General features: G+C 39.5%; 1 protein-coding gene across 1 annotated transcript in view; it reads right to left on the bottom strand.

Annotated features, from left to right (window-relative positions):
- Nucleotides 1–6,674: 6,674 nt before the first annotated feature.
- ASPG (asparaginase) overlaps nt 6,675–25,836 on the bottom strand; it is a 48,456-nt gene continuing 29,294 nt past the window's right edge. Inside the window, exons 10-16 of the mRNA XM_074821604.1 lie at nt 24,273–24,392; nt 23,085–23,180; nt 22,033–22,196; nt 15,625–15,711; nt 9,179–9,278; nt 8,803–8,861; nt 6,675–7,106 (exon numbers count right to left, since the gene is read on the bottom strand). Coding sequence (XP_074677705.1) covers nt 8,808–8,861; nt 9,179–9,278; nt 15,625–15,711; nt 22,033–22,196; nt 23,085–23,180; nt 24,273–24,392 — 621 coding nt within the window. The 3' untranslated portion in view covers nt 6,675–7,106; nt 8,803–8,807. The remainder of the gene's footprint in view (nt 7,107–8,802; nt 8,862–9,178; nt 9,279–15,624; nt 15,712–22,032; nt 22,197–23,084; nt 23,181–24,272; nt 24,393–25,836) is intronic.

The raw sequence follows: 25,836 nt of genomic DNA, 5'->3' as shown, positions 1-25,836 counted from the left end.
CATGGTTACTTTTTAATCTCACAATCAATTCTCCTTTCCTCTTTTTTACGTTGCATTGTTTGGGATTTTTTAATTTTAAATAAAAATGCAAATTAAATAGCCAGTGAACAAGATTTTGACATGACCAGTAATTTTGAATGGCTCACTTCCCAGGTGCCTGACTCTATATAAGAGGTGCTGACTTTCAAAAAATGCCAGCCACCTTTTATTTTACTGTTAACGTTCAGGTTAGACCCTGGAAGTTGACACCTGAAATCACTAGCTTTTTCTGAACATTTCATCCAGGTGATTAATATTTAAGATTAGCTGCTGTGCACTAAGTGTGCTTTAATCATTTAATAATCACAAACTTTGTACCAACTTTATTTTTCATGTTCACCGACCAGCTGGTTTTTCAGGGTTAGCAGCATTATGTGCCCTGTCCCATAAAGCCATCAGAAAAGAAGTCATTACTAATGATTTGACCATCTATTGAGATTTCCTAAGTATTTTCTGGTTCAAGCCACTGAAGATAGTCAGAGTGTGACTTTGCAGTGAAGTAGCATGGTAATTTTTAGCAACATCTCATATTTCTGGTTTTATGTCCTTGAATGTAGAACTTTCCAAACAACGGTGGTGAATGGTGACATAGCTGTGGGCAGAGTGCTCGGTCAAAGTGGTCCAAGTAAATAAACTGACTTATTTCATATCACACTCTTGTCCGTCAGCAGAGATAACAGGCAGTCAGCTTTGTCCTGAAGCCCTGGAGCTCTGCAGGATTCAGCAGAGATCTCTGCTGGTTGTCTTGCCTCAAGGGTGCTGGGAATCACATCACCCAGAACTGACCCTTCAGTGGGAATTGGAAATTCAGATGTGCCACAGAAAGAATCTGATGCATCAAAATCCCACTTTTATTGGGCCCTGGTCACAAAGATCCACAGCAAAACATATCCAGGAAGGAAGTCACACACCCTGAAAGATCAAGTGTAATTATTCATGCACAGGCATCACTTTCAGAGAACCTCCCCAGCGCAGCAGCTTCTTGCATATGACAGGATTAATTTACAACTCTCTGTTCTAATTGTGATAGCTCCTTATCTCTCAGCAAAAGATTGCCATTAAGATTCCTTTTTCTTTACCCTGAAATTCTTTTCTTTGCTATACATGACCATTGCTATTGAATTGCCAGACTGTCTTTCCCCTTCTATGCTAATAGTTAATCATTTAATGTTAAACAATTGGAAATCAAGGTGTAGAAATAACCAGCTGACATAAACAAAGATTACTGTCATTTGCTTGCCTCTTTCTTACCACCTTTCACTGCGTGGAGTCTCATCTAATTTCACTTGTATACTCTTAAAAACAGGGTCTGCGACTTGAACACCAAGCACAAGAGCCTAATAGGACCTACAACAGTGGCACTACAGAAGAAACACATTTGTTGTGCACATAAACATGTAATTAACTGGGCTCATCTGTACTCAGATGTGCTGCATGCGCTACTAAGCCGGCAGTTCTGGCCAGGTAACATCTCCCCTGGCCACCATTCTGGTCCCATTTTGAAGCTGAGAAGGTGTGAAGGAATACCGTGGCTTGAGAGAGTGCTTATTTACTGTTGTGATCCTTCTTGCTGCCGCAAGACAGAGGATGATCTCTCAGCCTTTTCCTGTCTCATTGTGCAACGTGCCATGCATCAGGTCGCGCGTTGCTGAAGCCTGGCAGTGCCTGCGTACGGGGGAGGCTGCGGAGCGAAGCAGCAGGATGTTGTTGGTTGGCACCTTCCCATGGATTTGGCTGACGTCTCCTTCTGACGTGCAGCATCCCGGGGCAGGAGGGAGGCACCGCTGTGGAGCTCAAAACGCCAGTGGGAGTGCACAAGATGTGCACCAGCTGAGTGTGCCTGAGCAGGCGAGCCTTGGCAGTGCTGGGTGAGGGGGAAAGGGGCACTGCCTCTTCCCTGCACCAGAGCCTGCGAGGAGTAGTGGTCCCCATTTGTTATATCCTCCTGTTATGTCAGCGGCAGTTTTGGTCAGATGTCAACGTAGATTTGGACTTCAAGGTCCAAATCCTTTGACCATGAGATTTATATCAACTCTTCCAAATAGAGCCACATTAAGTAGTGCTATTTTTTGTGCGGTTTACACCAGACATTTCATTTTGTTGCTATGATCAGGATACTTGTCTCAGCTACACTTCTGAGATGCAGGCTTCTGCCTCTTCCCATTCAGCTGATCACAGGTAAACAAATGTATGTCTAATGAAGTTTCTAAACTAATTTTCAGGTAGACACTTTGCACAAATAATACATCTGGTAGTACCAGATTTTATTCTGACTCATGGACTATCTAAGATGGCAACATTTGAGTCCCACAGGTTCATTTGTATGGTTCAGTAGAGTATTTTACATATCTTATAAGCTTTCTACATTAGTAGCTTTTCTAAAAGAGTCACTAAAATGGACGTGTTGTGACAACCATGCAATCAAGCACCACAGTGTCATAAAACATTGTTAAAGAATCATGGAAAGACTAGTCTTACTAGTCTAGAAGATGATTATACTGCTGATAGAGTCCACTTGGAAGAGACACAAACATATAAGCAACGCTTGTGACGACATATGCCACGCACACTTGATCGGTTCTTTATAATTTCTTGTTTTCACCCATCATACAATTACTTCAGGTTTATCTCAGTGACCTAAGAAATTGTGATGCTGGAAACTAAAAGCGTTTTATTTCTTACACTGCTGTGGTAGGTCCTATGGAGGGATCTGCATAGATACCTGGAGAAGATACTATGGCAGAATTTGATCATACTATGGGTCCATTAATGTTTTGTGTGTAAGTGGAACTGGGTGCACTTTGTCTTCTATGTACAAGGGATACATTTCCCTCCTTAGTCATTTCACTGCTTGAACCCGCCTTGAAAATGGAGGAATCTTCCAACTAGATGACAATCTTTTTGAAAGAATCCTAGTAGATCTCACCATTCAGAAGACTGCAAATAAAGAAACTCTTGATTCAAGGAGCATAAAGGGGTTTACTTCCAGATGAGAGATTTCATTATCACTCATTGATGAACACCAAAATCATTGTATGAGACAACTGAGATGTGCTATAGTGTAGCAATGCTAAGTTAAGTTGTGCAGAACTGGAGTTATTTAGCAATTTAAGAAGAATGAGCACATACTGAAGCCTTGTTGAACAGCTGATTTAATTCAGCAAGTACTGATCAGACACAGTCAATCTGTCAGTGGGTCAGCCAGCCTTGACGGATGTTAACAGTTTACCAAGACGACATGCAATAAGAGAGCAAGCACATGCTGATTTTTCAAATAATAAAGAATGCCCTTCCATCACAGAAGTTTTATAAGAGAATCTCCAAACAGAAATTTAATGTTTTCAGACATCAGTAAAAAAGAAAGTAGTTGCATTCAGGAAGGGAAAGCTGTAACTCAAATCAGACAGGAACTTGGACATGTTAGTTGTGCAAATCTCTGCTTTCTGCAGTGTTAGAGAAGTGCTGACATAGGCCAAGTAGTCCCTATCCCTTGGCAGTATTAGCTGGATCATTAGGAAAAAGAAACAAAGTGGAAGCTGGGTGTTGTCTTTCAAGTGAAGAAAGCTGTAGAATTGAAGCAATGTTTGACTTTTACAGGAGACATTCATAGCGCCTCCTCTGTGGAGAGGCAGCAGAGGTTCCAGCACCAGCATTCATTCCCCGAACATCACTGCAACTTAGAAGATTCAACACTGGAAACAAATCCAACATTTGTGCAGCAGCTACAGTCTCACATTATTGATTATACCTTTATGCTGTTCTACAGTCACTGCTGAAATTGCGTACAACAGGATGCTCACAGACCCGCGGCAGCCCCTCTGACACTGGCGCGCTAGCAGGCTGTCTCAGGAGCTCGGGCACTTTCCTGGCATGGCATTTCACCAACTGGTAATTTTGCAGGGCAAGGAAAGCTCCAGCCCAAACACTTCCATTATTAGACTGAAGTTGGAAAAGAATGGGAGCCACTGCCATTTTCTAACAGAAACTGAAATGTCATCTTTATGTTCCAATAAGCATTAAAAACTGATACTAAAACAAATCATGAGCTCTTCTGCACCAAAAACCACAAAACTAACTTTATACCGTGCTATTCTAATGTGTACTGTGTATAAAATACCAAGCACAGATCTGCAGATGTACTTCACAGTATGTGCTAGGTCTACCAAACTATAATTGTATGTAGATATGAAAGGGTACATGGACATCATGGGTGACTGGAGTTAAAGCTGGTGTAGACATTATGAAATGGACCCTCAGCTAGCCCAGCAATCGAGTGAGTGTGTTTGCATTAGTAATGGCCCTGTACGGCTGCTTACTCTGCAAACCTTTACCAAGAAGAAGATTGTTGGATGAAAAGAAGAGTGTATTTGATCTTTACAGAATGGTCTGAAGGAGAACAATTAGGATGTTTAAAAAAATGAAGCCGCCCCTGGAATGTCTAGCATACTATAACTAATGAAAGACACTCAGCTGCTTACAGTAACTGAAACAAATAGGCAGCAACAAATATGTACAATTTTCATTCCTTACTCTTATTAAGATTTTACTTTTGACCAGTAACTATGTAAAGTTTAGGGGTTACTACAGACAAATAGATTCATCATAAGACTGCAAGTTATCACAGAGAGTATAATTACAATTATTAAATCCATTGCATGGAGCAAAGGGTGTAATAGATGAACAAGACAAACACAGGATCTTGAAAGCGTTATTGAAGTTCGTCCCCGACACAAAATCAAGAGCTGAAGTTTCTGGCCTTGTCTGGGTGGTTCTTGCCACTTTTTAAAACATTGCTACCCATACACAGTTTCTCTTAGCACTTGTAGACTGTTAAGTTATTGAATGAAATTTTGATGTATATAAAAGAGATCCAGTTCTTTCTCATATGTTAAATTTGCATTCATGTGTTTGCCATTAAAATATTTGTTAGATATTGGCCTATTTGTAAGGCAAATTGCAAATTTTCTAGAAAGTTGCAGGAACACTATCTTATGCAAGATAACATATTAATTAACATATATTTCTGTAAAGGTTTGTCAGAAAGAGCCAATTCTGCTTTATTCTCACAGTAAACATGACCCAAACAATTTCGTTTTAGTATTACAAGCTGCTAACTAAAAGTCTTCTTACTGGATCACATTTCTAAATGTTGCCCTTTGTGTCTTTACCTGCCTTATATGCAGGAAAAGAATGGTTGTCTGTTTTCTTCCCTCTCCTCCAGTTTTACTGTTGAGACCTATTATTTCAGTAATTCACACCAGAATACCATTCTTTGTTCAAAAGAAAGTATGTTTTGTACTTTAGATGGATATTGTATTTTAGAAATATAGGAACGTTATTGTTTAGGAAGTATTATGTAGATCACATCAGCCTTTATTGAAAAGTATAAGGAAAATATTGATGCTTCTGTGTATGTTGCAGCCAGTAATTCTGGTACAGAAATAAAGAATGAATGCTGCTATGGACAAATTATTGCATTTGAGAAGCATTTTAAAAAAATTAAAATATTCCAATCCCCAGACAGACACTCACAGAGTAGTTTATCAAGGGATTTTCTAGCATCAACTTTTAGACTATTGACTAGGCAAGAGTTAAGATAGTAGGTCTAAATACCATAGGAAGGAGCCTGTGCATGGTTCTTCTCCTGATTGTAAAAATATTCACAAACATTACTTTGTTACATATGTCACCTTCATGTATTTATAGATAAAGACACCAAAAAGGTGATCAATTTGAAGCCTGTTTTTTGATATTAGATCTCATTTACTTCATTCTGTACTAATTTTATTCAATCTAAACCATGTTTATTGCTATGTAACATCAATTATTTAATGAGACAGCATAGTTGTAATTTTTCTGACCATAGTGAAGAGGTGCACTACTCTCTGCATTAAAAATCAGGCATTTTTATGTTTTTGTTTTGTTTTTAACTGGAGCATATACAGCATTGCCTCAGACTACATGCACAGTTACCTTATTTTAGGGGGATCTGATATGCAACATACCTTGGGAATCTTTTAATACTAGCAGGCTCAGCAAGTAGTCCATGCAGCTGTGGGAAGGTTGAAGAGTATAAAGAGGAAAAAGAAAAAACTATCTGCACTTCAAAGATTCCCTTCAGATGAAGCTGATAGAAAATCCACATAGATTATTGCAGAAGCTGTAGGTGAAATTAAAAGTTGCCATCTCCAATATATGCATTTGCCTGAAGTATTCTCTACGTTTACATATTCTAGGGCGGACACAGCTGTAAAGGTATATATTACTTTTTTCCTTTAGTCTGAAAGTGTTGGGACTTCAAGCTTGGAGTCTGTTAATACTGAGATCACATTTACAGTCCTAAGAATTATGTGTCCAGCATGTAGCAATCTTGATTATATTCCGGTCAGGATGTGGGAAAGATGCTATTAGAAACAAAACAATCAATTCACTCAGACAGTCCCACAAACATGCTTTATGGCATCTGCCTCCTACTCATTTTAAGTGAGGTTTTATAGTGACACGTTGGTGAAGATTAGTACACAACTGCAGGCAGATGCCCATGACTGATTCAATTGTTTGCACTGACACTCACAATTGCTGTAATTGCAACTGAAGTGATACAAGTCATTGCAAAAAACAAAGTGAAACCAACGTTGTTCCTCAGAGATTTTATTAGTTGAAACCCAGAAATGCACAATCCACTGTTTCTTCTTGGTATGAAATCACCACAACATTTCCGTTTGCTATGCCTGCAATACTGTCCTCATGATATAACATTAGAAGATTCAAAAGGCCTCTTTAAAAACAGAACTTGTACAGTAAATGCAATACATTCCAGCCTTGCTTCTTTAAAAATAATTCTTTTCCAAAAAAAGTGACTAAAAGATAAAATAGCAAATAATTTTTAGAAAATCAGTGAGAACTTAATGTGATCCTAAATAAAGAATATTTCTAAGCTCTAGCTTTCCCGTATGCTCCAAGCACAGCTACCAGTGTTCCTTTCATTTTCTCCTCCCATAACTGCGTAACACCATTAATGTTCTAAGCTGGTATTTCTGAAGAGGAGTGACCATCTTCTACAGCCTCTGGAGAAAGAGAAAATGGATGTTTAGAACTAGGCAGTATTCAAAACCTTCCCCAGAAGAGATTACCTTGTAGCCTGTCAAGCAAGTTCTCATGCAGTACTGCAGACTTCCTTCAGACTGCCTACACTACTGGTGGCTCAGTCCAAAGGAATTAAGAGATGATCCATGAAGGAGTTGAGGATTTAATACATTCACTCCCCACTTACAAAAGAAAAGGGACTTTTGCAGACCTATTTCACTGAAAATGGAAATCCCTTTGCAGGATAACTCATATTCTGAAGGTATTTTTAGCATCTTCATCCTGAACACTGGAAAACTTCCATTTAAATGCTCGAGACTGTGATTATATTTAGTTCTTCTATATCAGCTAAAACCAAAGAAAACCCCACAACTTTAGAGGAAAGCAAAAATTGCCTGATTCTGTCCTATGTTCTTTTAGACCAGTACACAGTGATTCAAAAATGCCGTTGTTCCAGTTGCAGTTCCCCACTTATACACACATTAATTCACTCACATTGATCAAATAGAACACACAAGTAGCAAGGTAGCCATGGATGCAACAAAACCTTTATCTAAATTTTGTGTTAATTTTATTAAAAAAAGGAGATCATCTCCTCCCAATATTTAAAATGGAATTAGACTTGCCAATATGTTGGAGAAGAGACACCTAAATCAACAATGTGTTGCATCAGAAAGGAGTTCTGAGAAATGAAAGAGAAGTGTTTTAAATGTCTCCAGTTACGGCACAGCACTGGAGAAGGTCAAACGCCCAGACAAGTTTCCTACAGAAAGACTTGTCAGATCTGATGCTTTGAACACAAGGCTCACACCCGCCTCACATGCACACAGCGAGGGAAACACACCTTCTGTGTTAGCGGCACAAAAGAGATTTCATGCTGGGAGTCTGTGTCAGAGTGAACCAGGCAGCTACAGCTGAGTAAGGTCTGAGTAAGAGAGAGGCCATGGCACTGCCCTGTCCCGCGCCCCGTGCGGGAGCAAGCCCTCGGCAGAGCGCTCTGCTGAAGGGGAGCCTTCTGCAGCCTGTGTGCGTAGTACAACTAACTGCTGTCTGTTAAGAATCTGCCCCATGTTCCCCGTGGTGGTTGACTACGTTACACTAGAAGATGGGCTGGTGCAAGGCGCTCCATTAAAAGCCGGAGGGAGAGCACATGTGGAAATGCTGCAGGTATCACAGTAGCACTTCCTGAGCAAGAGGCTGTGCAGCCCAATGGCTGTGATCACCTCGCAGCTCTGCTGCACAAGGGTACGCTCCTGTGCTGGGGCACGGCACCCCGAAAGCCAGGCCTGGCAAAGTGCCCAATAAAAGGCATCTCCTCTCCAATGCAGACAAGACAGAGGAACAATTTATTGCAACTGGCCAACGGAACAAGATACTGCTGCCCTCAGTGGTTTTATTTTGGTAGCATTTAGATTTCCAACCAAGTTCAGAACCACGCTGTGGAACACACCATAAAAAAAGCACTTCCAGGCTCAGGCAGAAAGAGGAATAAACATTAGCCCTGCTCTACAAAGAAGGATTAAAGTACTCAGAGTCGTATCAGAAACTAAGGCAGGGACACCAGCTGAACCCAGATGCCCTAGTGTGAACTAGGGCTTAAATACAAAATCCCCCTTCATACGTGTATATGCTGATCTGTACATTTCAGAAATCCAGCACTTGAAAACAAGATCTTACCTTCTTCACTGCTTTTGTCTAAAGAAATCAAGAACCTCCTTATGCCCTGTAGCCTCTGCCTGTAAGTAGAAACATGAATAAATCCTGCCATCCTGTGCACCAGGACATGCAAATACTTACTTGTGGGAAGTAAAAATATGTTACCACAAAATAATTAAAATCCAATTTAAATTTTAATTCCTCTGACATAGATGAGAAAAGTCTGGCTCCAACAATTTATTACTTCGGAACAACACCAGACTTGAGTTTGTAACAAACTCTAATCCAGTTTACAGTCCCCAAAGCACCACTTACTTTTCCCAAACTAATATTATCTAACAGCGTGTGTTATTACTCACACAGCTAGCATACAGACTACAGCCGTATGCACACTTACTACTTGTAGGGGATTCCTGCCATCATAACCAGTTTTCTTCAGGTCTGCACCAGCTAGGTCCCAGGCATGCAGCCCATCCACATCGCCTTCAGCTGTAAGGCTGGGAAAAGAGTAATTAATACTGGTTCTAAATCTTTCAGTTCATTTCAGTGGGCTCCTGGGTCCTGTCAATTGACTCAGCAGGCAAACGCTGAACCAGAACAGGCTCAACATGGCTGTCAGGGTAGAGAGGTAAGTAAAGGAAGACTATTACAACAGCTTTGAATAGCTGAGCAAGCAACACAGCTTGATGAATCAGTTCCTTAAATTAATAGGGCTGTGCTATAAGTACTTACAACAGCCTAGTTTCACATAGTGGGTGTGACTATGACCAAAGGGGAAAAAAGTCATGCAGTTTCATATTTCACAACACAATATTTATCTCATGAAATGAGTTAGGGGGAGGGCAATGGCTAAATCGAGATGCAGCTGTGTAGGTGACAGCACAAGCAGATGTGCTAGGGATCAGCATGCCTTATTTAAAACCATTAAGAAACCCCCTTCACAAGTTTGCATAACTATGTTTGCTACCAGAAGTTATGACAGCATATTTATGTGATATCATCTGGATAGTAACACAACTACATTTTTTTTTTGAGTTTTATAAGATATTTGGTAAGATTTAAATGGGCAGCAAGCAAAAAAAAAGACTTTCTAAAGATGACCTCTATCTGCCATGTATAACAAGCCATGGAAGGATCAAACAAGTGAGTTAAAGTTTTCAGAGGAATGTACACCAGACTGTTTCTTCGGACATCTGCTGGTAGTCTCATCCATAATACTTAAGGTTCATTTTCAACTTCAGTTTGGTAAAAGAAGGGCTAACAGCCTGTACATCTACAAAAGCACGACCATGTGTACCAAGCCTGTGGACAGGCTGAACTGACAGCAAAGCTGAGAGGACTACCTTCAGTTTTCTCAAGATACCAACATCTGTCAGGCTTCAGACCTGAGCTTGCCGTGTGTTTGCAGATTGTTTCAGCAGAACCACACTGATAATCATCAAGTGAGGTTGAATCTCATTAAGAGAGGGGGAACCCTCCCCAAACATATTAAGTTCAGAGTTTGCTGCCTTAAACTGTGCTCACTGTGAGGGAACGGCACACTGCTGGCAGCAGGGATGGAGGACTGATGGGCTCCTGGGTGTCACAACCAAGCCAGGCAGACCTTGTGGAGAGTGGAGAAGGCTGGAAGAAGCAAGGGGCAGACAGTCAGGTAAGCTTATGGAAGAAACCCGGAAAGCAAGGCTTCAACATTCACTTCTCTGCTAGGCTGAAATCACTTCTGTTGTTGATTAAATCTCTTTAAGTACCTGAAAAAATATTTTCAGGGGAGTGGAAGCCTCTAATTGCAGCAGACTGAGGAGAAAGTCAGAGAGAGGCTTTTGCTTGCAGCAGTCCCAGAGGTTGGGCAGGAAAACGGAAAGCAAACGGTCTCTGTATTCTTCCATGCAACCCCACTGACCCTGAGATAGGGCAGAAGACCTACAGCTGGGGTCTTTAGGGGACAGGGAAGTGGCAGTGGGGTGCTATGAGGTTTAACAGTGCTTCAGTCTGACATCATGAAGAAAAGGATCAATAAATCATTAATGAAATCTGCCATCACAAAAAAAGGCCCCTCAGAATCAGTAAAGAAACAGAGGAAGGCAAAGGAGGTCTAACAGGAAGCTCAGTGGGAAGTCCTTAAGGAAGCTGCACAAAAAAGTAAGCATTAATAACGAAAATGTGTAAGCATTAGTAAAGCAGAGAAGAAATTGCTTAGCAGCCACTTCTGGAACACAAGAGTTATCTTCATTTACAAAGACAAGTCTCTTGCCATTGACACTGGAGGGTTCCAGAATTAAGGAACAAACAAACAAACAAAAAGCCTACCTAGCAAGTGACAGTTACAAGCATCTCCAACACTGGACAGGAAAGCACTGTATTTGCCAAACAGAATCTCATCGTTCAGCCACATGCAAAGTGGAAACCATTCTGGGCAAAGACCAGCACATTTAGAAATATTACCAACCTACACATCCAGGGCAATTCAGCTAGCATCACTGTAAGCAACAAACAAGGACTACTGCACCTACTTAAAAATTAACTGCCTAATAGCACCTGTTCAGAAAGAGCAATTTAACCCACATTGCCAGAGGCCAAAACTGTGAAGTGGTCTCCTTCCGTGACATTAGAGCAATCCAAATACACAGAAGTATCTTCAGTTCTGCAGCAGCCATTTACTGATCAAGTGAGAAATGTATTCTATGGGGACTGTGATCCAGAGAATAAAAAGTGATGTAGCTTGCGAGAAAATTTAAATACCACTCTAAACAGAAGATACCTGCTATTCACTAAATCGATTATAATCGAAAACATTTTCTCCAATTCCAGATCTCCGTAGTCAAGCCATACGCATCTGTATTTTCTTTATACACTGTTAAGTGTATTTCACATAGCCAAATACATACGTAGGACTTCTCAACATACACTATAGGGACATTTGTTCTGTATTTTTCTCAAAGATATCTATGCCAGCAATTCCAACTACAAGCACATCCTCTAAGCAGCAAGTCCATCATTTTTACATCATGAAATGGAATAAAAATAACTTCAATATACACTTATCAGGATGTTTAAAACCTGCTTTGTTGACAAAGAACTACTTAACACATTTTACTAAACTCTGACTGATACCTTTTACAGCAGATAATCCCAGGTGTGCTGCCTATCAATATTATTGCATTTAAAAAAATTATTATGTACCCACTTCACAGTTTCAGCATGGCTAATGTAGCCATGATGATGACAGAGCTAAGATATCAAGAATAGTGATAATGCAATTACACTCTCTAATTTTGTGCCTCCTGTCACACTACCATCAAGCAAACTCAGTTACAGGAGCTGCTTTATTACGGGGTGCTCTGTTACTCTCAAGGTACCAGGAGTGAAGCTGTTCAATCTCAGAGGGTTTAGAAGGACAGTACTAGATCTGGGAAGTAATGAGTACAGTGAAATGACACCTTGGGGTTCCCTCCTGCCTCCTCAGGTACTAGGATTTCATCTTTGCCAGGGACACAAAGCTTTTCTTTTTTAGCAATTCTCCTTTTTCAGTGTCTATATAAAGTGGTCAGGAAAGACATTCTTCAGGTGTATCATCACCCTGACAGAAGAGAAAATATTTTTTTTCTTTTTTTCTTTTTTTTTAAATAAAAATCCTCAAAAAGCAAGTTAAAAGTGCAGCACAAAGCATGCCTTGTTCTATCCTGAACACATCTGGGAGCGCTACTCTTAGCTAGTATCTCCACATGTCTCTCAGTTGAGAGAGATAGACTTCTTTCAAAGATAGCAGGCATTAGAAGCCTGGTCCTAATTCCTGCAGAGGCATATTTATCCCTCCTCCCCCAGCCTTACCCCCCAAGTTTATGTTAAATTGAAGAGGCATCTTATTCTGAAAGTTGCTGATTTTGAAAGGCTGGATCTTTGTATATTATATCATATCATTTTATGAAATCTAAGAATATGAAAGAGAAACTGGTTTGGCTTTATGCCCCTATTTAATTTTGTGAAGTACAGACTTGAACAGAGTATCTCAATTCTATACAAGCTTTTTTCCTTTAAAAAACAAACACAAAGCAACAGTTTACCAACTCCAGAACTTGAAAAGCCTTCAGAATAAGTCTGAGTGTCCCAATTTATCTTGTCATGGTTTGGTTTTGCAGACAGATGACAATACTACTGCAATATGAGAAGAGATTCTGACATTTTTAACAGATTACTAACATTAAGATCTCTTTCTCATTTCAAAACAAAGCCATGAACCAGATACCAAACATCAACAAAGTGATTCTAAAAATCAGACTAACACCTCTCACTTAAAAAAAAAAAAACAACAGCAAATGAAACCATGAAAGATTTAATAACTAAATCATCTTGGCTGCACCTATGTGCATCGCCACTTCCTACACAAGAGTTCCCGCTCTCAGGTCTGGTTGGTACTCCTTTCCCTCTCAAACATCACCAGTGCCAAAGGAGCACATTTATTTTTATTTTATCTCCAAAATCTTCCAACTGAACTATTTTATTCTATTCTAAAATCATGAGTCTAAACAGAAGGAAGCTGAGGAGACAGAATTGGAACACAAAAGTCACTGTTCATGGTCTTTTATGAAAGCCAGTTTGTTTGAGGATAGGTAGTAGTAGCAAGGGGGGAAATGTGATTATAGCTTCTAATTCAGAGAGAACTGTATGGGAGAAAAAAGTTAGCTAAGTGCAGGAACACAGAGCTTATCAGAAAGCAAGCAGCTTTGTCCTTCTAAACCCCAAGAAGTTAACATATTGCCTTGGTGACAAATTCAGACAGGTACAAGTTGCATCTTAAGGCACATTACAAGATAGAAGAGATATAGGAAAGCAGTCCAGATTAGACAGAGGGAAGATGTTATAAACAACTTGTTCTATAAGCAGCTTGACCCCGTGAACACGTTGACTGCTATGAAGGTGCCAGTGCCTGCAAAGTGAAGACTTAAAAGGAGGAGGTAAGAGGTAGGACAGAGAAGTGAGCCCGAGCATGCTGGGAAAATGAGTGTATCAGGTCATCTGAGGATACTCCAGAAGTATCTGAGACATTTTGGCAGGAGGAAAACACCAGTATCTCAGATTGAATAACTTTTAGGCATCTGAATAATGCTCTGTGGAAAAAGTCCACTTTGGTGCAAAAGACTATGCCAGGCCCTCTAAAACAGCAAGAGGAAAGGAAACCCTTCAGCTCTGCCAGAGCAGTGTATGGAAGAGCCACCACTCACAGACACTTCAGCGCTGTCTCAAAGCCTGACTGCTGCGTCAGGCTGGCTGTGCTCCTGGTACAGGCCCTGCAGTGACGTCTGTCCATGGGCATGCCTCTGGCTGTGGCTGCTGCTCCAGCTGCTGGCCTGGAGAGAGCCACGGCCCTGGCTCCTGACCCGCACCGAGGTGGGAGGGCCTCTTCCCCTCTCACCCCGAGTATGCCACTCCGCACCGAGTGCTCATTCAGCCTCGGCACACATGTGCACTCTCACCCTATGTTTGGAAGATTTACCTTGTTTTTATACTAAACTTGTTACCATCAATATAAGTTCAAAATATCTTAAATGTTTATTATCAAAATATCAGCTTTGAACAATAGGAGATCGTGCAATACAGATGCAGGGTGTACGATCCTCCTTAAAATGCTGTAACAAACTGCATCAGAACCACTTTTTGTTTAAAGGACCCTTGTTCTCTTCTTTGGTTTTTTGGACATATTACTGCTAGGTCAGCTAGTCAAACTGGTTCTGCATGTGGCACCAGGGCTAACTAAGGGGCCAATTTATTTGCAGATGAATGTCATTCACTAAGCCACTCCTCTCACCTTCTTGGCAGATGGAAACTATGCAAACTGAGGGTTTAGTTCTGTCCTATCACTTGCAGTGCCCTGGGAAGCACATATTTTAACTTCATGGTAAAAGTCTTATTACCCAGTCTCCTCTAAGCATGTTACAACAGAAACACTCCAGATAGTATTTCTTGATTCCAGAACTACTCACAGGACAGAGTCCAGTCTCTATACAGAACACACATAAGGTTTACCTTGACCGTATAGCTTTGTAGACAATATACAGCACTGGCTGTTCCCTACAAGTCTCAGGATTTCTTGCCAAGTCCTGATATAAAGGCCAGTAGTCAGGGGGGTTTTGTTTGTTTTTGAGAAGAAGAAAAGAAGAAGAAATGAAGTAACAACTAGAAGTAATTTCAGGAAATACATGAAATCTTCTTACAATTTTCAGAGTAATTTGTAATTCGGGACCAGCACTGAAAAAAATAAAATCAAGCATCTATGGAAAACCAGGTTTAACAGAGGATTATATCCTCTTAAAATCAAATATAAGAACAGTGAGCAGTTGTTCAAAAGTTTTGGGGTTAAACTTCTTTGTCTATTTGATTTAGTTATTTTTAAGAACGATGTTATGTGCTAGTTAGAGTAGAAGCCATTCCCCTATAAGTGAAAAGTGGATTTTAAGAAAATAAAAATGATGCACTATGTGCAGTTTTATTCTCAAATAGAGATGCTATTAAATCACACTTTGCACAGCTTCCTCCTCAGCCTTTCTCAGTGAAAGTGCTTGAAAAAAACGGGGCACATTTGCTTCCAGTTCACTTATCCCCACAATACTCCCTACTTTGGAGCTCTCTTGCGTTACTGGTGCTCCAACACAGAGTTGACTCTTAATTTAATCACTTCACTTGTTTCCTCATTATTAGTTTAGCACAGAAACAGCCACGTCATGGGCCAGGGACCCAGATGCTCCTTGGAAGTTGTTTACACACTGTTTGACATTCTGAGAGTCTCTCCTGAAAAACCATCCCCCTCCTTCCCAATTTTAGGGCCACCTCACCTTTTATTACATTTACCTGCAGAGTATTGTTCCAATGTTCTTCAAGTCATGGCTTGAAAGGTGCGCTCCCGTTTGTCGTAACAATTTAATCACTTCTATGTGCCTTTATGAAAGGAATAGAAAAAACAGAGAAAGTGTCTTGACCAGTATTTTTTTTTCCCTAAATCCAGCATTATTCGTATACACAGTCAGTCAAAGCTCTTACATGATATTCGCCACCATCACAGAACAGTGAATCTTCTCCAAGGTGACAGATGGAGTAAACAGGTCTACCCTCCCTATCAAAAAATCACTCACATCCTAAGCTCATGGAAGTGTTGAGTTCAGCTCTGAAAATGAAAGGGATATATCCCTTTCTCCTCAAAGAATTTTTATTTTCTTTACCTTAGTGTTAGCTTAATTTAACACTTGAAATATTAGTGATTGAAATACATGCAAACAGTGAGGACATTTATTACATAGCATCATTCCTGTATTTTACAGAATACATGCCCATATATACATGAGTTTTAAATAAAACATGTCTTGCATATAAGCAATGAATCTTTAAGTTAATGTAGAAGCTAATCAGGTTTTTACTGCTTCAAAACTGTAGTTTTCAAACCTCCCACAAAAGCACACCTTTTTCTAACTCCCTCCTCCCAATACCTTTATTATTCATTTCCACCTGGAGTCTTTAGGTTTTCCTTGTTCTTTCCTTTGAGATAAAGGGACAAATAGATATTTAAGCACTACCAGCCAACTCCTATACCTTAGTCAGATGCTTGAGAAAGCCTATGGAAAACATTGATCTCTAAAGGTACTGTCGTGAGTAGAAAATAACATGAAAGATGAAAAATATGCAAAAAACGTTTTTCACAAGTGACCTAGTGAAAGGTTTAGAGCTAGGTTTGAAAACAAGGTGACAGCATGATCCTCTGCTAAACAAATGATCTAGTTTACAAATCCAAACACTTTTTTTTTCCTCTGGAAAGAGCATGATGACACCAGTAGATCAGGAATAGTTTCACAGTTCCTCTTTTAAGTAAGTTGCTATACCATAACACTTCAAAATAAAGAGTTAGGCATATCACTGTAACAGGAAATACATGGGCTTTCCCAACCCATTACCTAAAAACTCATGAGTATTAATTAAAAATAAGCTCACATACACATTCTGCTTAATCACTTGCATTCTCTTGGAGGTAGCCATGGGCCTTCCCATTTTAGAACTGAACTAAACTGCTTATCTAATCCCTCTGCTTCTTTTTAGGAAACGCCATCTTGAATGAGAAGTTACTTTACAGTTATCCATATTAAGCTTATGTAAGCTTATATGATTCATATAAGATCTTAATTTAGAAGCTAAACAAAGAATTGTACAGATGCTATAGGAATCATTTTGCTTTTCTAAACATAGGTTATTTAACATATCAGACAGATTTTTAAAAATTGTACTTCGTTTCAACTGACAGCCAAAAAAATTTAAAAATCTTTGTTTCATGGCAAAACATTGCTGGAACAGCAAATGCTGCAAGTTTGTTCAGTTATCTAAAATATTTTCTCAGGTGGGTCCCTTAACAGCATGGCTAGTCATCCACAAGCATCTCCTTGAGCCAGCAAATAATGTCACAGCTTCCTATTTTTCAATCTGTGGTGACGAATGAATTCTACATGTATGAAATTTTTAGTCCAGTCTTAAGCAGAACAGTAATTAGCTGAAATCTGACCTAAAATAGATTAAAGTAGAACACGTCTGTTCACTCAAGTTCACACTGAACATGGGGAGTGTCTGCTTACTCTGCAATGACTGCCCTGGAGTATTCCTCGTTTGCCACCTTATATTCGAATCACAGCATGAAACTAGTGCTTTTTAAAATAAAAGCTATTCTATGGGACAGCACTATAAGACAAAAGGCAGTAAAGCATGTAATGTTGGGTGGTATCTTCCCTCAATGTGCTCCCCCTGTGAAGTCAGTATCTCTGGATTCCAGCGAAGTGTCAGGCTTTTCTTTTCCCCTATTGTAACTATTTACTCCTTGCTGGTAGTGAGATTCTCTCCAGAAAGCACTTCATGTCCCACCTATGCCATAAAGCCATTAGTACTCTGAGTGGGGCTCTACGAATCTGATACAGGCATATCTGGGGGCATTTACCCCACATGTTTAATACAGCAAATTTAAATGAGGAAAAAATGTGGTTTGAAATACAATAAATCTTTAAGCATTGCAACTAACTGTGTTTACAATAAATGCCTTCAATAAAACATTTCTAAATAGCAGTACAATGTCCCAATGACTGGGAATCATTCAAAATTGTGTTTCTTGGTATGGTGGGAAGAGGAGGAAGTGTTGTATACCACTGGTTGTTAAGGGAGAGGAAGAATAGGGACAAATAAGTAATGCCCAACTTAAAAGTGTTAAATTTAGTACTGTGACTATGAAAACCAGATCTAAGAAAGCAAACAGACCACCTCTCATATTCCCATCACTCAACATGAAAACTATGTGGGAGGTAAGTCACACTACAGCTTGTTCTTACTTGCACCCAAACAGTATCTACATTCTGCAGAATCTTAAACCCTATCCGGAGTACCACTTCTGCTGCCTTGTACCTACTGCAAGAGCATTACTCATATTTCAAGAGGCTGGCTGTGAATTTTCTGATACTGTTATGTCTTAGGGACATGAGAGGTATTTGTCTTTAGAAGTTGTTTCTCTAAGTGCTGCTCTCCTGTGGCTTCACAAAAGCCTCACAAGGGTCACAGTTTAGCTGATCTGAAGTTCAGCTGATGTCATGAGCTTCTTGGGAATGGTTCAAATGCAATTCCCATTCTAAGGTGACAGCACAAAGCCAAAACAGAGCAACTGTTGGACAATAAATGCTCAAGGTATAGAGGGAAGGCCAACATCCCCACATTAGCCTGGGGTGCCCAGCTGCTTGTCCAGTCTAGCCTGATGATAAGCAAAGCCATGAGGAGCTATTGTCACCTGTGAACTGTTCCTGACTCTCCCTTTTCTTAGTGAGCTCTGTACCAAACTGTGGCTCTTGGTCAGACATAGGCTATAGAAAGAATGCTATTTTGCATGTTACTTGTTGGCCTTTTGATACTACCACTGTCATTCATCCGCTCTCTGAAGGAAAAAACAAATAGATAAAAGTGTTTCTAGTACCTCCTCCCTGCTAGATTCTATTATCGATAACACTGGAGATAAAAACCCCAATGTATACTAATATTTTAATGGATTAATAGCAAAATAAATAATTCAGCATAGTCTTCAACATTCACTGCTGTGAGAGAAGTTTGAGTTCCAGATAAAGACATCCGAACTCTTACCAGTTCACGAGGGCTCTGGATTCACAGCAATCGAGGTGCCATACAGTACGTATCATCCTAGGCCTTGACTTGGCAGACACTTATTAAAAGTGAATCAACTTCAAAAGGGATGAATCACACATGTGAAATTAACACGCATGTAAGAGTTTGTAGGATAGGGGCCTTAGGGTGCACACCTTCCACCAACTCTCTTTAAAGAAATGCAGGTGCAATGTATATCCAAACTTGACTGGCTTCATTCTTTTTAATGCTTGCTCCCCTGGCAACTGGAATGGTTATGGCAGGATCAGCTTAGTTTCATTTGTTCGGTTTTCTGCATGGTATCAGTGGGAATTTTATGCTGAAATACTGTAAGGACAGGCTTCAGTGCACTTCTGGAGTCAGTGGTGGTTAGATTTTCACTCTGCCTTAGATTTCCTGAAATAATGTAAATGTAACCTTGCAAAATATCAAGTATTTAAATTCATATTTACGTGGGAGGTAATTTTACTGCCTCTAATCTGATGTTCTCACAGCACTGTATGAGCAACTCCCCATTTTCAACCTTTTACCACTGCTCTACAAGTAAATGGAAGTGCTTTTACTACATAAAATATACACAATTTTTATTCAAGACATCTTCCTGCTTAGAGAGTTTCTGTTATTAAAAAAATATTATTCTATTGTTTTGAAAATGAATTATCCCTTGAGGGTACTCTAAGAAATTAAAGGAATGCTACTAATTTTGATCAAGCAACTGGCCTAAATTAACAGTGGTCTGTTTAGCTTCATGCATAAAGTGAATGAGACTACACGCAAATTGCAGAGTTATAAATGAAAAAGCGGAAATGCAGTAGTTTATTTCTTATTTAGAAAGTGACTCCACATTTTACCATCTAAAGAAACAAAGAAAGAGTCATATAAAGTCAAAAAATTTAAGAGACTATTATTGATATAGATTGAGTTGCTGGTCTACCAGCTGACAGTGCTATGTTAAGAAGCTTTTAAGAAGAGACATAACTCCTGATCATCTTTACAAATTATTAAATGGAAAAGAGAAATGAGTCATCATTATATAGGTTAGCATGCTAGGTTAAAAGGCAGGCCACTGAGAAATGTGACATAAAAAACTGGAAGAAAGCTATTTTTAAGATGAGTGGATACTGTACTGCAGTTAAATGCCAATTAAACAAATATTAATTCTCAGAAAATGGGATTAAGCTGATGCAATATTTAGTAAAATTGAGAAAGTTACAATATTAAACAGTTTAAGGCATTGACTGCTCATTAAGATCAGTTTCACCCCTTCCCTCTCTGCCACTTTGTACACTGCATCAGGATAATCTCTTCACTTTCAGCACGCAACTGTTTAATAAATAGAATTTAAATATTTCTGTAGCAGAAATCTTTTTAGTGGGTATCTAATTACGCACATATACAGCTGTCTGATCTTTACCATTCTTCTTTACATGCTTATCAGTGTGAAATGCAGTATGAGTACACAGCAGATCATAAATACACATTTATGAGATTAGTTCTAAGTCAACTCTTCCTCTCATTCTAACAGTAGAAACAAAAAGAGAAACTGAAAATGGTTATGGTGCAGTTTCCTTTTACAATTCCCTACATCAAAATGGGTGTGCAGTTTTAAAGAGCTTAAGAGTCATAGTAGGAGTCTAATATAGGAGTGGCAATGCTAAGGAATCCAAACAACAAGCTCATGTGAAATTCCTCAGGCGGTAAATGGGTGCGGTAAAAAAAGTAGGTGCCTGATTTGCAGGAACATCTAATGGTATCTAATGCTTTAGCATTTTCTCACATTGGACCAGAGCCACCTCTGTTCAACTGCGAGGTTATTTGTTTGATTTGCTGTTGGGCTTGTTTTTGCTTTAAGACTTTAAGGGTTTGCCACTGAAGGGCTTACATATTAATGAGAGAAAGCAACAACTACAAAGCCATAGAGGACCATGCAGTAGGTACAGCAATAGCACAGTGTGGCCACACAGCACTTCAAGTCTCAAGTTAATAGAGCCGGTTGAGTTTTCTATATCTGTCTTTGAGGCAGAAAAGGTCTTCAAGTTATTCCTGCAGTCAATGCAAAACCAGGACTGTCAGACCTCCCAGGGAGCTAACTCGTGCCTGACAGACCAGGTGAACTTGTCAATGTTAGAAAGCTGTAGGAATACCTGGAGACAGACATCCATGAAGACCATGAAAATTCTATCCCTCCAAGCTCCTTTACAGAAAAAAACTTCTCTCCTGCCATCATACAGACTGAATATGAGATAAGGAACTGAAAGTGGATCAAAGAAACAAGAAAAGATTAGGGCATGCAGCTTCTAACACGTTAGAAGACCAATGGCTCTATGAAGCCCCAGGCTATATAAACTAAGAATTTTAAAATTAAATTTTGATAACTGATAATTTTTATACTCTGTGCTATGGCCGTTCCTTAGGACTATACAACAAAGAGACCAGTGAATCGAATGTCCATGACTAATATTCAAGAACTGTTGACACCTAGAACAACAGGAAGAGGAAATCCACAATGCAGGCAGAGCCATGCAGCCATCCCATACAATTATGAGTGGGTGGAAGGGAAAAATCAAAAAACCAGTCACCCAGCAAGAGACTCAGGAAAGCACCAGTGGAAGGGAAAGATTAAAACATGTCAACCTACCAGTATATTTTGTGCCAATTGAAATGGTCTGGTCTTGATGAGAAAGGGGAGGGCAGAAAGAACAGGCAGCCCTTGGTCCTGCACTCTCACTTCTGACAGTCAAAAGGAGTGATCAGTTTGGCTGTTTTATAAGGAAGCCTCATAACAAAGAGTGGAGTCCTGAAATTACGGACAAAGTCTTGGCAGGAAGCCAGCAATAAATTACTTTATGCTAAAATTCTGCATGCATACCAAGTTGTTTGCTTTCATTTCATATTATTTTAAGAAATCTTTTGATTTAGGCTAGTCACATCCTTTGAAATGAAGCTGGTTTGTGTTATTTTAACTGCTGTCATTTACACATGACTGATGAGAAAAAACAAGACCAAAACATAGGGATGGACCGTAAATCCGAAATGATAGAAGGTTTATAAACTTTACATAGAGTGGTGTATAAATTATTTTGTTACCTGAACTCGATCGCATTCATCAGTGGGGTAGATCCGTATCTGTCTCTAGCATAAACAGTTGCGCCAGATGTCAACAAATACTCAACTAATGGTAAATGCCCTTCAGAGGCTGCAATATGAAGTGGAGTTCGACCGTCATAGTCTCCACAGCTCAAGTTTCCACCCTACAAAAGGACAGATCCTTCACATACTAACAAGATAATGGCTGCACATTAAGTTGTTGGTACAAGAGTAGATGCATACACCACATTTTAAATCTGCCACCAAAACGTTAAGCTTGTCAAACTTAGAGTTTATCTTGTAGAGTTGTTTTAGCACCAGTAAGATATTTATTCCACCTTCTGCATGTTCCCCCCTCTACACGTAATTTCATTACATTCAGATATGCTCTTTATTGCAGTATGCCATACAGCAGCTTTGTGCCTATAGTCTGCTAATTTTACTTGTATTAGTTTATTGGTATTTTCAGTAGACATTTATCCTTTCTCGAGGCCCATTAGCAAAGTCTCAAGAGTAGGGTAAACCAAGGCATAGAGGAAAAAAAAAGAGGTGTAGATGATCCAAGGAAATGCTTGTTTCTTTTTTCAGATATAACCCAAGCCAGAGCTATAGGGAGAGCCACAAATCCTGAATTAGCACTGCACTGTGTTTTGCTTAAATATAATTTTCAAATCCTTTTTTTTTTTTTTTAATCATGACAGATTTACATCCAAAAGCTGGATACTATGAATATGCATAAAGAAAGCTAAGTGAAAGAAAGCAGCACAAACCATTTTAAAGTGTTCCAAAGTTAGCAGATAAGAACTTGAATTTCAATCTACCTGTATTTTCACACTTCAAAAGAAAATGTAAACAGCTGAGAACCAGATAGGGGAAAGAACACATCAGTTTTGAAAGACAAAGACTGAGGAGCCTAGAAACTAACTGTACTAGTCAAAGCACCTTGATGCTAAGACTTAGGTAGTTGCTTCCCAGTGAGCATAGCTTCCTCCTGTCATTTACAGCTCTATTTAAACATTCAGGTTTTGTACAAACTGTTAACTTTACATTACCATTTCTGCTATGGCTCTTAGTGCATCTATGTCGCCCAGTTTAGCTGCAGCACAAGCCAAAGGTGGAATTAATGCATCTCTTACGGCTTCTAACTCCTGAGAAACAAATAAAATTAAACATTTAATATCAGCCTCGCCTCTAATATGATTGATGTCCAAGTCATAAAAACACTGCCCTTGCTTTCATGTAAAGGTTTCAAATTAGTAATTTGGATATTTTAAAATGGTAGCATTTAGTTCTTGGAAGGAAAGAAGTCTCATGTTTATTTTACATTTTGTCGGTCTCACATCCATAAGATTTATACTCCTTCCTAGCAACACTACAATTAGCTGGTATCTATATATACCACTTAAGGTGCACACACTAATTACCACCTCTATACTGCCACAGTTACACGTCAGTACAGTAAGAGTAACAGCACTGGTAGGAGTTGAAAAGACCATATAGTCCAGTCTCCTCAAGACTGGATCAACTTCACTGATATGATTCCTCAGGTATTTGTGTAACCTCTACTTCCAAACCTCCACTGTCAAGCCCCATAGGCCCCTAAATATCCTCCCATTTCTCACGCTTACTAAAGAAGAACCATGCATTCAGTATTCATTAGTTACTAAAAATCCAATCTTCCCTGAAACCAGGCCAAGAGAAAAGCAAGTACTTGTATCTTACAACCAATACTATATTTTCTGACTTTCCAGTTGGGAGGGACTAATACTAAACACCACAAATTACACTTGTGTAGTGCCTCCTTAGCATCAGCCTTCTATGACTGCATGTACAATTAAGCTGGTTTACCCATTATTATTTGGATTGCTCCAAACTGTCAATACATTTGACCACAAAAATACAAAGCACTTTTTCATATCATTGATACCCTGAATTACAGCAACTGTCTGAGGCTTGTTATTGCAACCAGCCAGCCAAGAAAACAAACTCAAGATGGGGCTACAAAGAGGAAAAAAAAAAGTTAATATGTTTTTAATTAAAAACATTTTAATGTTATGCTTGTCATTGTGTGCTTTCTCCCTAACCCAACTGGTTAGCTGGGACACTCAGTACTAAAAAAATAATATAAAAGTTCCAATGTTCCATTTTTCTTCCAGCTTTGCTGTTCATCTTTAAGCTAGGTTCACTTAACTAAGTTTACAGCTTTACATGAGCTCAATTTTAAATATTTAAGTATATACCTCCTTGCTGCTGATACTTAGAGATTTGGCAATCACTTGAATAAACTTGCTATCTCTCAGAGAGATCTTGGCTCCTGTGGGTACAACAGTCATTTCTCCTCTTAGATTCTCACTCAGCATCTGAAAAGCAAGCAATCAAATCCTTTGTTAGCAGAGGAAAAATATGGTAGTAGTCTAATAAAAAAACCTTAGGATCAAGTTAGAAAATTGTTTGGAGGAATTATGGAAACTAATTGAACGCAGACAAAAGATTAAAGAAATAGTTACTGTCCCATGAAGATTGCAAGTTTAAAAAGACAAAGTGGTGGTGGGGGGAAGAGACAGGCAAATAAAACTCTCTTCCAAAGCAAAGAAACCAAAATAAGCACGTAACAAAAACACCCCAATTTTTAGAGTATGCAGACAAAAGTTCCTTAGTGGGGCAAGCTGCAGCCTACTTAAAAACACAAAGATAGTGAGTAATCAGCAGAGTGAGGCTGAAGACCAGAATATTCTGAAATGTTACATTTTGCCAGCATTCCCAAACCTCAGTACTCCTACACAGACTGTGTACGTAGGCCTCAAAACAAAGCCCAGTGCTGCCTGTGGACAGTCATGTATTTCAATGGATTTTCAAACAGCTCCATTAGCCCTGATTTTGTTAAAACTGGCCACAGAGCCAGCTTTGAATGCAGAGGATCTATAATAGTACTAGTCATTCAATATTAAAGCAGGCATGTAACAGTTTGCAGGATGGGTGCATCCACTATAACCAGGGGAAAAAAAAAAAAAAACAACGAAAAAAAACAATTCATGTGTAGAAAGTGCTTGAATATGGCAATAAAGAAATGAAAATACTCCAGAAGGCAGGTTCTGGGAAACCTGAAGAACAGAGAGAGAAGCCAGTCATTAAGAAAAAGCAACTGGTTTCCTCAATTCTGACAATTTTACATACTGGCACTCTTTCACGAAAGGTTGCTGATGCAGCTATAAAGCATGTAGTTATTTCAATTAGAATTTTAAAAAGCAGGATTGTGAAAGTTTGCAAGAAACAGATGTGATGTTGGAAGGAGGAATGCCCCAGGTTTACTTATGTCTAGGCATGCCCTTTATTATAAAAAAAACTCCAAGCGCTGACAACACAGTAGCTGTCTGCTGGAAGAGTCCCATACACATCTAACTCAGAGGATACCAACTGCTTTGGCGCACTTTTAGAGTTTGACAGGTTGAGATCATTGCTTTGCACAGGTAACCTTAGCAATTGGCACCTGTGCTAAATGCACCCAGTGCAAGGCCCTACGTGCCTTACTCAGTCCTACCAGCTCTGCAGCCATTTGCATGTGTCTGGGGGCACATTCCTTGCTTCTTCGTGTTGAAAGAGAATCCTAAAATAACCACTCCAGCTTCAGGAGAGCTTCCATCTCTTGGGAGACTATTGTTTGGTGATATGTTTAGCTGAAGATATTGCCACAGACAACATATTTCCAGGCTTTCTTCTTCTCCTGGTCTCTACCACTCATTCCTGCCCAGGCAATGCAGTATGCTGCTCCCTTAGTTGTGCCAACACAATTGTTTGTGGGTCTGT

The sequence above is a fragment of the Strix aluco genome, chromosome 4 (assembly GCF_031877795.1).
Source record: "Strix aluco isolate bStrAlu1 chromosome 4, bStrAlu1.hap1, whole genome shotgun sequence".
Taxonomy (NCBI): Eukaryota; Metazoa; Chordata; class Aves; order Strigiformes; family Strigidae; genus Strix; species Strix aluco.
Note: the sequence above shows the minus strand (reverse complement) of the source record. Positions and strands in the feature narration are given on the sequence as shown.